This window comes from Lepisosteus oculatus, chromosome 1, assembly GCF_040954835.1.
Source record: "Lepisosteus oculatus isolate fLepOcu1 chromosome 1, fLepOcu1.hap2, whole genome shotgun sequence".
In the NCBI taxonomy this organism is placed as follows: domain Eukaryota; kingdom Metazoa; phylum Chordata; class Actinopteri; order Semionotiformes; family Lepisosteidae; genus Lepisosteus; species Lepisosteus oculatus.
In genome coordinates, this window is record NC_090696.1 from 1,429,474 (window position 1) to 1,442,490 (window position 13,017).

The 13,017-nt window shown below is 43.6% G+C and overlaps 1 protein-coding gene across 1 annotated transcript in view; it reads left to right on the forward strand.

Moving 5' to 3' along the window:
* Positions 1-13,017, forward strand: part of atrn (attractin) — a 151,434-nt gene that overhangs the window by 124,451 nt on the left and 13,966 nt on the right. Inside the window, exon 27 of the mRNA XM_006629110.3 lies at positions 5,353-5,460. Within this exon, the coding sequence (XP_006629173.2) occupies positions 5,353-5,460 (108 nt within the window). The remainder of the gene's footprint in view (positions 1-5,352; positions 5,461-13,017) is intronic.

Consider the following 13,017-nt stretch of genomic DNA (forward strand, 5'->3'; position numbering starts at 1 on the left):
CTGCTTCATGTTTTATTCAGTTCTCCCAAAAAGACTGAGGAAGGCAGTGTGAGGGTGATGTTTGAATAATGTGCATGTCCATCTGTGAGAGCAGAACAGCTTCCCAGATTTAAAATAACAAATAAGCTTTCCCAGTAAATTAAGAAAGAACTAGTTAAAAAATGCCTTTTCCATGTAGCCCCACAGACACAATTGTTTCTTTTTAAAATAAAGCAGCTGAGCTCGAATGAATCTAAATTAATGTGATTTCCTAGATGTGCAATGCTACCCCATGCCCCAGTCTGCAGGCCTTTCCCCACACTGGTCAAACAGGAGAGTGTCCACTCGTCTTACAGGAGCACAGTAGACCTTCAGTAACCTCTACTGCAACTATAAACCTCACTGTATCTCCTCCAGTGTAAATACAGCAACCTCCAGGTTAATTATAACTACAATAACCTCTACAGTAACCATAGCTCCTCTACATCTAATCCTGTACGACTCTCACTACAGAATAATCCACAGCCCTTTCCCACTATACCTCCCAACAGCCGTCTCTAATGGTACATGAACAGTTCTCTGATATGCAGTTGCATATAAGACTTCTGTTGGGACTTTTTTGAACAAGGCAGACAGTATAACAATTTAATAATTATTGCAGTTACTGTTATCAAGGACCCTGTCTGTAAAATGTGTCTTGGGGGCAGGTTAGGTGAAAGTCAATACCTAGTGAGGCAGTCGGGTATTCCTTCGGAAAAAAAAACCCTGCAGTGTCATTTATCTTCTTCCATCTGTCCATTTCATTGAGCCCCGAACGTCATTTAAGAGTTACCAAGAGTAAAGATAAGAATGCTGTGTGCTTCTGCAGCTCATGACTTTTTCATCATTAACGAGAGGAGGTTTAATTGACTCGTTGCCTGAGGATGAGCCCTGTGCTGTTTCTCAGGACTGCTCTGTGAGGCTGCGTGCACTGAGCAGCAAACTGGCTTTTTTCCTGCCTCTCAGAAGGAGCGCGCTATTGAGATGGGTTTAACAGAGTCTGTCCCGGCTTGCAGCACCATTGGGCTGGATTACTGAGCCTGTCAGAATGGCTTCAGCTCTTGAATCATGAGGATGCACTTCACTTACCAGTTTCTGCTGCCCTTGATGTGCAAAGCTGTGTTGTATTAAGTTGATCAGCCTTGATTTAGGGATGAAAGGAGCAAAGCACCCAGCACATACCAGACTAGACAGAACCACGGTAGCTCCTTGCAGCATGACTTTGCAGAATACTGACATTTTTTCTCACTAGGCGGTGAAGTGGTACGAAAAGAGCTGACAAGTGCTACTGTGTTCTTGGGCAGCCTGTGTCCCTTGGAGAGGGCTATGAGTGTTTAAGATGGCAGTGGACTGGACCTGTATGCGTTTTACTGCAGCCCCCACGTGTATCGGTAATGGCCTCTGATAGAGATGAGCACAGCTCTCCTTCCTCTGGTGTTCAGTCTGAGGTTGAGCGGGGACATTCCTTCACCGAGCCTTTACGGTTGGCACAGAGGGTTACAGAAGCTTTGGACATGCTGCTGAATCTCCATGCGCCTCAGGCAGTGTTGTGGTCGGAGGGCGAGAGCTGTATTATTTAGAGGACTGCAGCTTGAAGTACTGCATTTCTGTATTATTCATAGAAGCGAGTCCATCACCACGCCAGCGGGGATTCAGCTCCATTGCTTTCTGCTGTTGAACAGTGCTGCAAGGGAGTGTTTGTTTCTTAGACTTGTGTAGCTGATGATACCTGGAAACCTGGAGATGGAGAAAACACTCCCGCACACTGCTGACAGTCCAGAGAGGGTTTCCACTCTCCTGAGCTGATTTCCTGAGCAGCAGTCTGGTCTACGGGAGGGACAGTGGTCTTCACCTGTCACTGGAACCACCTGGGAGTTAAACACTGATGGGAGCCCAGGGGAAGAGCTGGGAACATCTGAGACACCAAGATACTGCTGTACTTGTTCTTACTATTGATACCCCTGTTATTCCTGGTGAGACCAGGCTCAAGTCGGATCTGCTGTCCCTGTGTACGGAGCCCTCATGTCAGCATTAATATAATACCACGTGGACTGAAAAATCATTAGCATCCTACATTTTGATTTAAAATTTGCCCAGTATCTGAATAAAGCTTCAAAATGCCTTTTCTCTGTTTTTGCGTGATTTTCAGCTTCTGGGGGTCTTTTGCTTGAACATCTTAGCACTAGGTTTCTGTGACTGTCCCCATAATGAGCCCGACTTGCTGAAATCTGTCTTCTCCAAGGGTGCTGAAGACATCCTACCTTCTCCAAGCTTCAACTTCCAAAATATGTCAATCAAGAGTTAAAGATTAATGAATGAAACTAATTTTTCAATCAGACAGTCTCTGACATTGTGTAATGGTAATAAAATGTACTGAGCACCTCTGAGCAGTGAAATCTGGCCAGCCAGTATGCGAGTTGCACAGCACATTGGCAATCATGCGTGTTGGCAGCTAAGCAGGCAGTAATGATCATTTGCACATTTTTTTAATGCCAATCTGCTGACTGCTTGTCATCTGCAGGTTTATGTCACAAATGCGTCCGGTCAGAATGGCCTGGGCAAGAAACGCTCCCAAAGAAATAACAGAACTACTTTTTTCAGTCTGGCATGGTAGGAACAGGAGACATGTGACTTCCTGAGTAGAGACGGGTACGCGAGGTCGTGGGCACAGGAATCGGATATGTTCTTTGCCAGGTGGCATGGCAGCTGAATCTTAATTAAGACTTGCTGCTTAATGGACCTTTCCTGTATCAAGTAATATAAGAAATTCTCGCTTTCTTCCAGTCCTCCTGTTACTCCCCTTTACGGACGTCCTTTCTTTGTGTAAGGTGAGCCAGGTGTATGGGGGAATGCAGCTTTGAAACCTGGTGCAGGAGAATTAATGGTTGTCAGCATCACATTTATTAGAGGATAGCAATCCATCTGTCCCAGGACAACAGCATGCCACTTTTCCGTGTGGACACCAAGGCTTCACAGGTTATTCAGGACCACGCCGCTGCTTGGTTTGGGTCATCCTTTTGTAGATGACTAGAAGTAGCTGAGATCATTTCTCAGTGGTAGTTTCAGTTGTTGGCATAATGTAAAGAAATCAGTAGTTTAGAAAATCCATTTTTGTAGAACTGGGATGGGAGCTTTTTGTTAATGCATAGTGTGTTGTTGCAGTAGTAATCCATCTTGGTATGAGTGGAATTATAGGTTAGCTTTTGGCGTCTGTGCTTGCCTGAGAAGCCAGTTGTGTGAAGCTGCCATCTGTGGGATTATGACTGAATGCCTCCGAGTCAAAATATCCCCTAGAAGGGTGTGTGGAAGTGCTTCTAATCCCATCTTCACCAGATGTAGATCTCCATCACTATGGCTGATTAAACTTTAAAACGAACACGGCATGAATCTGAAGACATGAGGGAAAGTGTCACTTCCACTGAAAAGACGCGTAAAGCAAAATAAACTGGTGTTATAGATGAAGACTGAACATGGTAACTCTTTTTTGTTAATAAAAGGTAGAAAGGAAATTTTGTGACATTGTATAAATGGAAATTATGAACTTAATATGGATTTTCTTTATCCTACTTTGTTGCTCTTTTTACAACGGGTCTCCGTTGGAAATAACTGTTCCATCTAGCCAGCATCAGACCCTGGAGCACCCCAGTGCGCTGAGAAGAAACCTGCAACCTGAAGTTTGCAGATATAATCCACCTCTTGCTTTTTTCTATGTAAATGTTACATGAAAAGTCAGTATAACATTACATTTGTCATAACTAGCATGCGATGTTACAATGGCACATTGGTACCACGGTGCTATCAGGTGGCAGTACCTAGTACAGGCTGGCTTTCCTGAAGCCCAAACTTGCCGCCCCACTCGACATGAAGGGGGATAAAGGCTGGGTCGCTAGTGGGGGCTGTGAGCTCCACGGCTGTCCCTTGTGAAGCCTCAGCGCTCCGGGCCTTCAGGTCATCGGGGGTGGGATACGCTGAAGACAGCCGTGATCACCGAGGGCGAGGTGGCTGCTTAGCCCTTCCTGCAGCCATTTTGGGCCAGCCTGCTGCTGCCCCAGGTCTCCTCCCTGCCCGAGCAGTGGTGCTCCAGGCCCTTGGCATCCTTTCTCACAATCCCAGGTCTTTCCTGACTTGTTCACTTTGCCATCTCCACTGCGCTCCTCCGAGGCAGAAGGGCAGTCGTGCTGCAGGAAATCTCCTCCAATTTTCAGTTTTTGAAATACCAGGTAATATTGGGAAACAAAAACAGGTTTGCCTTATATTACCTGATATTATAAAAACAAGTAATTTCTGGCTTTGATACATATCAGTCTAAGAATTATGTAAGAGAATGTTCATGGCTGGCAGTTTGTATTATTCGTCTTTACTTGCATGTTCTCTTATTTTTGTGGAAGATCAGAATACATTATGAGATATGCTAGAAGTAGACTTCATTTATTTCTGTTTGTATATGTATCTGTCTCTGTCCAGTTTCTAGTTTAAGTTAAAAGTAGTTAAAAGTTTAAGTTTCTAATCTCCATAGCTCTCAAGCTGTCTTTGCATTTAAAGTGCTGTCTTCTTTATTCAGTGTCAATTCCCAAAATGGTACTTCCAAGCTACTTGCTGAATGATTTCTGTCACTTAAAGCAGTTCTTGCTACACAGACGATAAATGGAGAGCTCTCAGCACGGCCCACCTGCTGTGAAAGGCAGCACTCCGAGTAACTTCCTTCTGTTTCGCTAAGCTGGCTGCTGGGTAGAAAAGCTCTGCCCCTGAGGCACTGAGAGGCAGGATTGGCGAACAGACAACATTGTCCCCAGAAGGACTGTGACATGCTCAGCCTGGGACCCAGTGCAGCAGGCAGCAGGCAAGAGATCCCCCTGTCTTTCAGTCTTCTTGTCCTGGGACAGTGGAGATCTGTCAGTGGAACGTATCTCCCAGCTGTCTTAGCTGTGACTTTCATTCTTCACTCCTTTTGTTTGGTTTCATTTTGCTTATAAAAAACAAAACAAAACGTGGTTTCCCCACAGAATCTTTGCCTTTTATTTTACTCAGTATTGTTCCAAAGATGTTTTACTGAACCATGAGGAAAATTTGGGCTGTTTTTTGGTTCAGATGTTTAAGGTTGGAGGAGAGAGATGAAAAAGAAGGTTCTTTCCTGACCTGTTCATCAGTACGCTCAGATGGTTACCTGGAGATTGATGAGTTGTTTGTATCTTGCAAACAAGTTGCTCTGTATGTACAGTAGTGGATCCTTCCTCACCCACAGTCAAGGAGTCATGCTGTTGCAGAGTGCTCTCGCCGGCAGCAGGGGGCACCCCTGTCACCACTCTACTAACCCCACCCCTTTTGTTTCCATAGCAACTGCTCCGTGAGATGCAGCAGATGGCCAGCCGCCCTTTTGCCACGATCAATGTCGCCTTGGAAGCGGACGAGGAGCCGCCCGACCTCATCGGCGGCAGCATCAAGGTAGGCAGTATGGGCCAGTGCGGCAATTTTGATCCCGATTCACCCGGGAGACACGGGTCCGAGGAGCACATGGGTGTTGCTGTCTGGTATCTCCAGCTGCTGTGATTCCTCACTGCACTGGCGGTGAGGAGCTCCAGTATCTGTCCAGCCACAGAAGATGAGCTGCTTGTCTTCCTCTTCCTCCAGCTAAGCAAGTCTGATCCAGTATTAACTCCAGACCAGTTATCCCCAAGTCCTTTCAGACTGGGAAAGTAGTCAAATGTGATATTGTAAAAAAAAACATTCATTTGGGTTTGGGTGTGCTGTATGCTTGCAGCTTCTAGCAGACCTGGAGTTCATGTTGCATCTTACTGACTTCCATTCCCTCTTACTAGGGTGGAAGGTCTCTTTAGAAAAGAGTTTTCCGTCATGGAGAACGCGTGCTGTCCTCTTCATTGACCTGTAGCTTATGTAGTGCTTACGTCAAATAATTGCACAAGTGGAATAAGTGCTGAAAGTGCATGCTGTACTTGCTACCCAGCCGCATTTACAGAGACGTGCCTTCTAACCACCTTGTGTCTGTCAGCGCCATTCCTGGATGAGTATGATTAAGATTTACAATTTTGTAAATTCAACAAATTCATTAATCCATTGTAATTATTAATAATTGCTTGTAAATTGTGTCTTACAGGTTTTCTTATTATGCGTAAAACAGTGCATATTCCAGTAACAAACTGCATAGATATTATGAGTTATTATTTTTATACCTCTTTTGGCAGGAGCTATACTTCTTGTGCAAAGTCTGCTTACTCAGCTGCTTGACATCCACAGTTCGGTTTGCTCTCTGGTGCAGTTTGTTTTCATGTAACCTACAATGGGTCAGTGCATTTGATTTAACACTGTTAAAAAGTGTGAAAAGGTTGATTCTGCGGCGCTGGGTACAGTATAACTGACTCAGTCTCACACACTGAAGAGTGCAGACATGTTTCTGGAAGGCCAGTGCAGCTGCAGGTTTTCATTCCAGCTCGGCTCTTAATCTGAATCAGGTCATTTTTGGCTTATTGGACCAATTGAACAGCTTCTCCCAGCTCTTCAGGCTGCAGATTTAGAGAGAGCTGGAAAGCTGGAGACACACCACCCCACAGGACCTGGAATGCCCACCCTTTGGAGCAGAACTGAAGCCATGTTGCCCAGTTCTGTTGCAGAAACCCTTCATTAATCATGGGTTTCTGGACCAGTGTTTGACAACAGACAGCAGTACATTGTGTAGAAAGCTGAAGGTTGATTGCTGTACTGTTAAGATTTTCTTTTATAAGTATTGATGCTTTTTGAGAATATAATTTCAAGATCCAAGTGTTTCAGGGTGACTTTTATCCTTTTCTATTAGTCAGTTTTACTTGAATTAAGCTAAAATCATTATTCTGTGGCTTTGTTGTAGCTCTTTTTTTAATAAGAATTACCTAGTCACTTCTTGAAATGTTTTTTTCAGCAAGGAACCAAGTGTTTATTTTCAAAATGAAGTCAACATCTCTGAAAAAGAACAGGATTTCTAATTTCCAGAGCCGTATGCTGCCTCTGTATGGTGTCAGTAATAATCCCAGTCATAGTACAGAAGCTAACTAGATGCCCTTTGCAAGATCAGGGTGGTATTTATTGTGATCTTCCATAACTGACAATGAATCATACCTGTCCTTGATGTGATTCTCTCCCTGTCGTGTGATCAAAACAGTGTTTAATGTGGAAAATGCAAAATAAAAAAAGCAATTGTCTGGTGTACGGATCTTGAGTTGCGGCTTGTCAGGCTCTGGACTTGAGCCCTGCAGAATGCTCAAGGGAGGAACTCGCTTCACCCGAGTCTTTGACACATCTGAACATTCCCATGGGTCTTTGCAAAACCCAGTCCTGAAATGTATTTTATCTACATCACATCCAGAATCCTTTACAGCCTGCCTGGTGGATCAGCCAAACAGTCACATTTGTTTAGAACTTTATTTATAGAAATATTTTGACTTTTTTCTCTCTTTTATGATGCTATATTTTTGTTGGCTCATTTAGGACGTGTTGAGAATTAAATTCCATCAAAGGATAAGCTTTTGACTTTTTCTGATGCGGTTTATAGTTTTCCAGGAAGAAGGTTTCCTTTGAGGTGCAGAAGAGATGAGGTCTGACTGGCTGTGTCCACACCCAGCTCACCTGAAGGGGTCCATCACACAGGACCCCTTCACCACTCCTAAGACAGTGGCAACTTGCACTGGAGGAAAAGGAGAGGAGCTGCCCTGGAGAGGAGTTCTCGGTTTGAAACCGACTGAGCTATTCTGTTTTCTATCTCTCCCTGTGCCGGTTCATTCTTGCTTACTGCTGGGCTTATCTGCGTGCCGGGTTATTGTATGCAAGATTGGAGCAGAAGAATTGCCCTGTCAATGCTGAATCTCAGATTAGTGCTGTTATTTTACTGTTATTTTCTTCTGAGTACTTTGTGCCTGGGCCAGTTCTTCCTTCTGTCTGCAACGGCTAAAGAACTGAGATCCAATTTAGATTTTTATTCCTGTTCTTCTGCACCTCACAAGGCACCATACAGTATGAGCAATAGATTGTAATCAGGCTTTGTAAAGATTGAGTGTTTACTACCAGGTTTTTCCCCCTTGTTTCTGTGCTGTTTTATCATAGGGTAACTCGGCCATCATTGCCTGTAGTGAGAATTGTGTCCCAGAGCTAAGAAGATCATTACTTGTTTTTATTGCCTTGGTGTTGTTAAAGACGAGCAGTGCTGAAACTTAAATAAGTTTAGTCCAGATGGCCGCAGAGCTGTAGATTTTCATTATGTGCAACATAATTTTACAGCCTAGTTAGAGTGTAATGCAATAGGTTTCCTTCCAAATAGATTTCAAAGTAGTAATGTTGCGTTTTGGGTAAGGAATCAGGGTGTGCTGTCCTGCGTCCTGCACCTCTGTGGTAGAAATTCATGTCCAAATTTGGGGTGCAGGTTTGTCTGGTTGGCACAACCTGGCAAATGCTAAGATTAATAGAAAACTGTCCGCAGAAATGCAGACTTGGTTTTGCCTTTACTTTTAGGCGAGATAGGTGCTTCTTTCGATCAGGGGACAAAGTCATTTTCGTCAGTGATGATAAATGATCCCTCAGGCCCAGTGAGTCCAGGACTGATGCCAGGATTGTACCCAATTCCAGGGCACAGTGTCCCTGCTGTCATTGCCAGCAGCTGTCATTCCAGGGCTGACACAGCTCACTGCTGTTGGGGCGCTTCTCATATAGTTAAAGCAGATGCATAAATAATTAGTCTAATGAGATTTAACATTGCACAAATCTGTATGAAACTGTATTTTGTCGGTATGTTGACAGCTCTTGACACTTGTAACTTGATTCTGTTTGCTTTCATGAAAATAAAAACGTTTTAAATAGTAAAAAACTCAGTGTAATTGGCCCCCATGATTAGCACCAAAACTTTAGGCTCTGGTCACATAACAAACTGCAGAGAGCTCACACTTTTCCGAATGTGCAAATTCCCTGGGTTCTCGCGTCACGGACGACTGCGGATCCCTGCGTCTCGGGAGCTGCTGTGCGGTGAGAGAGCTGTGGCGAGGTGGCATGTTTGCGCGGCTCTGAAAGGCTGTGGGCAGGTGACAGCCAGTAGGATGACCAGTCGTAATACATTTCCTATAAACGAAAGCTTAGGAAACGCTACAGCCTATGAGCACGATTTTTGTAAGACAAGTCTTTGTCAGTTTGTTTGGTTGTTAATTTGACATTAATAAAGCTTGGCAGAGAAACTCCAGTCCAGATTTGCAGTGCAATTATCAGCATTAATTGAAGGAAAACTCTCTTGGTCAGTCCAGAATAATTCCCAATGGAGGTTGGAGTGTAAACACAGCGTTTTACTTCACTTAATGTCATTAGTACACTTCTAAGAGTGGAAGTAAAGGCATAAATGTATTAAATGTCAAAGAATGGCAAGTAAACATTCAAAAATGTATAATTATCTTTTGTAATTGGAGTTTCTCTGGTGTTAGAAGTTTATAATACTGGAGTGGGTATGTTCCTTTTTTAGAAAACTAAATGAATAACTTTTGCAATTTCTCATTTACTTTTGTGTATTGTGGTGACTCGGCATCACATGGCCTGTTCTTTTGGAGATTCAGTATTATGTGGGGCACTCCTGCTTGTAAGCTTGTGTAGCAGAAGTGAGTTTTTGATAGTTTGTGTCATTCGAGTGGCAGCAGGCTGCATTCCTAACTCTGTGCTGTGCTTTTACTATTAGCTAAGTGTTTCGCAGGGTCTAAAATTAATGGCAGACTCTTTACATTTTACATTTAATTGTCCCCATGTGTGATGGCCTGCACTTGCCCTGCGATGGACTGGCGCCCCGTCCAGGGTGAACCCTGCCTTGTGCTCGCTGCTTCCCGCGACACGGCGTGGTGTAGAGGTTTGGTAAATGACATGACATTTTAGGAACTATAAAATAGTTGTTTTTTTTATTTTGCCCTGTTTAGATTTTTATATTATTAGATTAGAGGGAAAGTTTCAGTGCTTTCACAAAGAAGTGAAAGCAGGTTTGCTTTGACTAACATTTGTGATGATAGGGGAAGAAACACTGACTTGAGTATCGTCTCTGCCCACTGGTATGCCAGCGTTCCTTTGAGAATATTTATATACCATATTATACCCAGTGACAAAAATGAATGAAAATGAAAATATGTAAATAGCCCTTCCACTCTTGATGCTGTAACAGTTTTCGCTCAGGGTTGTCTTGCCACACATGCAGTGAGAATTTCATTCCCTTTTCTGTTGGAGCCTGAACGAACGAGACGCTGGGTCAGAGCTGGAGTATTATTTGTGCCATGTTGGCTCTTGTTCAACGTTCCACTGTTTGGCTTCTGGCCTTTATGTTTATTTGTGTTATAAGTTCAAGCCATGACCTAAATCATTCTCAGGCTACAGGCTTTGAAATAAATCTGGGATTGCTTTTCTGTACTTTTAACTGTGAGCAAAAGCACAAAGCGTGTGCAATCAGTACAATCAGTGGCTATACCTCGTGGTAGAGTATAATTGTCTTCCATGAACCTGGAAGTATATATATATAACCTGGAGGTGTCTGATGTTTGGTCATGTACTGCAGTCTGGTCACAGAGAGCTCTTCAATACTTTCTCTTTGCCTCCTAGTTCTGACACCTCCCTTTGGATCCCACAGCTGGAATCTCCCTCCCTCTATGTAGCTCAGTCAGTGCCCATAATCTCCCAGGAGCTGATATTGATCTTTGTGTTTGCCTTTCCCGTCTTTTAAATGTTTCTTCTGGCCTCCCCTGAAGCGGTTGTCTTGGCTACACCAGGTAAGGAGAACATCCTGTGGGAGCCTGGAGTCTGACATTTGGTTGACATGACATTAGCGAGATCCTCCTGTTGATTCAATAATGGGATTTTATTCTTGAAGATTGTCACAAACACAGCTTCCTTGAAATCATGTGGCTTTCCCTCTTATTTCATGTCTTTGTGATGAAGGCTTCTTTGGCAATGTGTGCCATCTTGGTAGATAGAATCGAACCGATATGATGGTAATGATGGTAAGTTTGTGCTTCCCAGCAGAGACAATGCCATAGTCAGTCAGGTGCCAGTGTTTGGACCATGGAAGTTGTCAGGGTGTTTGGTATCTGTTTTTCCTGGGAAGGTGAGGATACGTCCATGCCTTGAGCGTTTGGAAAGAAGAAGAATGCTGCTGGAGTTAACATGCCTAACTCCTTTCTTAGTAATCGCTCCAGTCCATCTCTTCCTCTTCTGGAAGTCATGTAGGCAAATTGGTTGTCTGCTAATGTGAGCTGAGTTCACAATGATTCCACCAGGTTGGAGGACTTTTTTGTTTTTGATGGCCAAATCGAGACTGAACTGGATGGTCTTCCATCCTCCATCTCCCTTGAAATGTCTTTCTGCAGCATCTCAAGTTTCATTCAGGGCTGCGATGCTGGTGTCATATCCTGCACCCAAAGTGAAGCAATTTCTTTTGTGTTTTGGTACTGCAAAATAAGTAATGGTTCCTAATAACGGGCTGCTCAGTCACAGACGCGCCAAAGTGAGATGGACTGACCAGTGTCCCACTAACACTTCCACGAGCTGGGCTTCAAGGCTCAGAGAACAAGCTGGGGGTAAGAGGAAGATGCCAGTGTGTGACAAAGTTGTTTGTGGGTAAACCCTGTGCGTACCACACACACACCTTGAGGAACTAAGACATAGATGATGGAAGGCATTATTATAATCTTTACCTTTACCTTTATAATATTTATCACATGCCAGAATGTGAAGGTCCTAATCATATTCCTACAGAAATAACTCATGAGAGTGAGTGTAACTGGGATTGAGTAGGACTACCACAACATAAAATCAGAATAAAATAAAGAATCTGTATCTCACTGAAAACACAGAGCCGGTACTCACACTTACTGTAGGCTGGGTTATATAGGCATCTGTGATGTTACAGGCAATGTGGACTGCTTTTAGGCACCGTGTTCAATTAAAGATTAGGCTTTTGTTTATGTGAAAGCAGGACTTCAGCTGAAACAGCCAACGGATGCACTCTGCATGTGTTTTAATGAAATACTCATTTCAGTGAGGAAGTTTGCTTTAACATTCAAATTGCTGTTGGATATAATATGTATTTTAGGATTAAAAATGGCTACAGCTCAGTAATGCTTTATGTATTTTTTATGTTAAGAATACTGTGTGTGATACATTAATGATATCCTCTGCCAGAACCCATAACAAGCAAAATCCTGCAAATAATTTAGATGTTTCAAACATGCTGAAAAACTGAGGCAGACACCTGTCGATATGTTTGTCCGCTATGCGGAGAAGCTGTAATTTTCCTGCAGGTCGGTTTGCACAGGTTGCCTCTATGGAGACAGGCGGGACAGGAGAGCAGGAAGCGAGGCTGACAGGGAGAAGTCAATCTAATGGAGGTGATCCGAGGATACAGGAGGCTGTGCAGACAAGAGACTGATGGATTGGTGGCAAGGGGTGGGTGATTAGCTGTGTCAAGTGGAGATGCAGAGAGCAGCAGCAGAAACAACCAGAATGAGGATGATCAGTGCTGATCAGCATCTGCCCTGAAGCTGTATCCCTGTCAAGAGGCAAAGCAGGAAGTGTCATTTTCAGGTGGAGCTGTCAGGAGTGTGCAAGGATTTTCTCATTTGGAGTTGGTGCTCAGGTGGCTGTGCTTGACTTCATATTGGGCTTTTTGTTATGGGTGACACCTCATTTGGTCTAATTCTTGTAAACTAGATAATTTGAAATCCTATTTAAGGGTTTCAATACTTATAGTAACCGCATGACATATTGTTAAAAGAAAAAAGAAAAATATTGATGATTGTCTAAATGATTGCATGTGGCACAGTGGAGCAGTGGTTAGCATTGATGCCTCACAGCGCTGAGGTCCTGAGTTCAGTTCTGGACCTGGAGTGCTGTCTATGTGGAGTTAGTATGTTCTTCCTGTGTTCGAATCGGTTTCCTTGGATGCTCTGGTTTCCTCTCACAGTCCAAAGACATACTGGTAAGATTACTGGCTTCTGGGAGAATTGG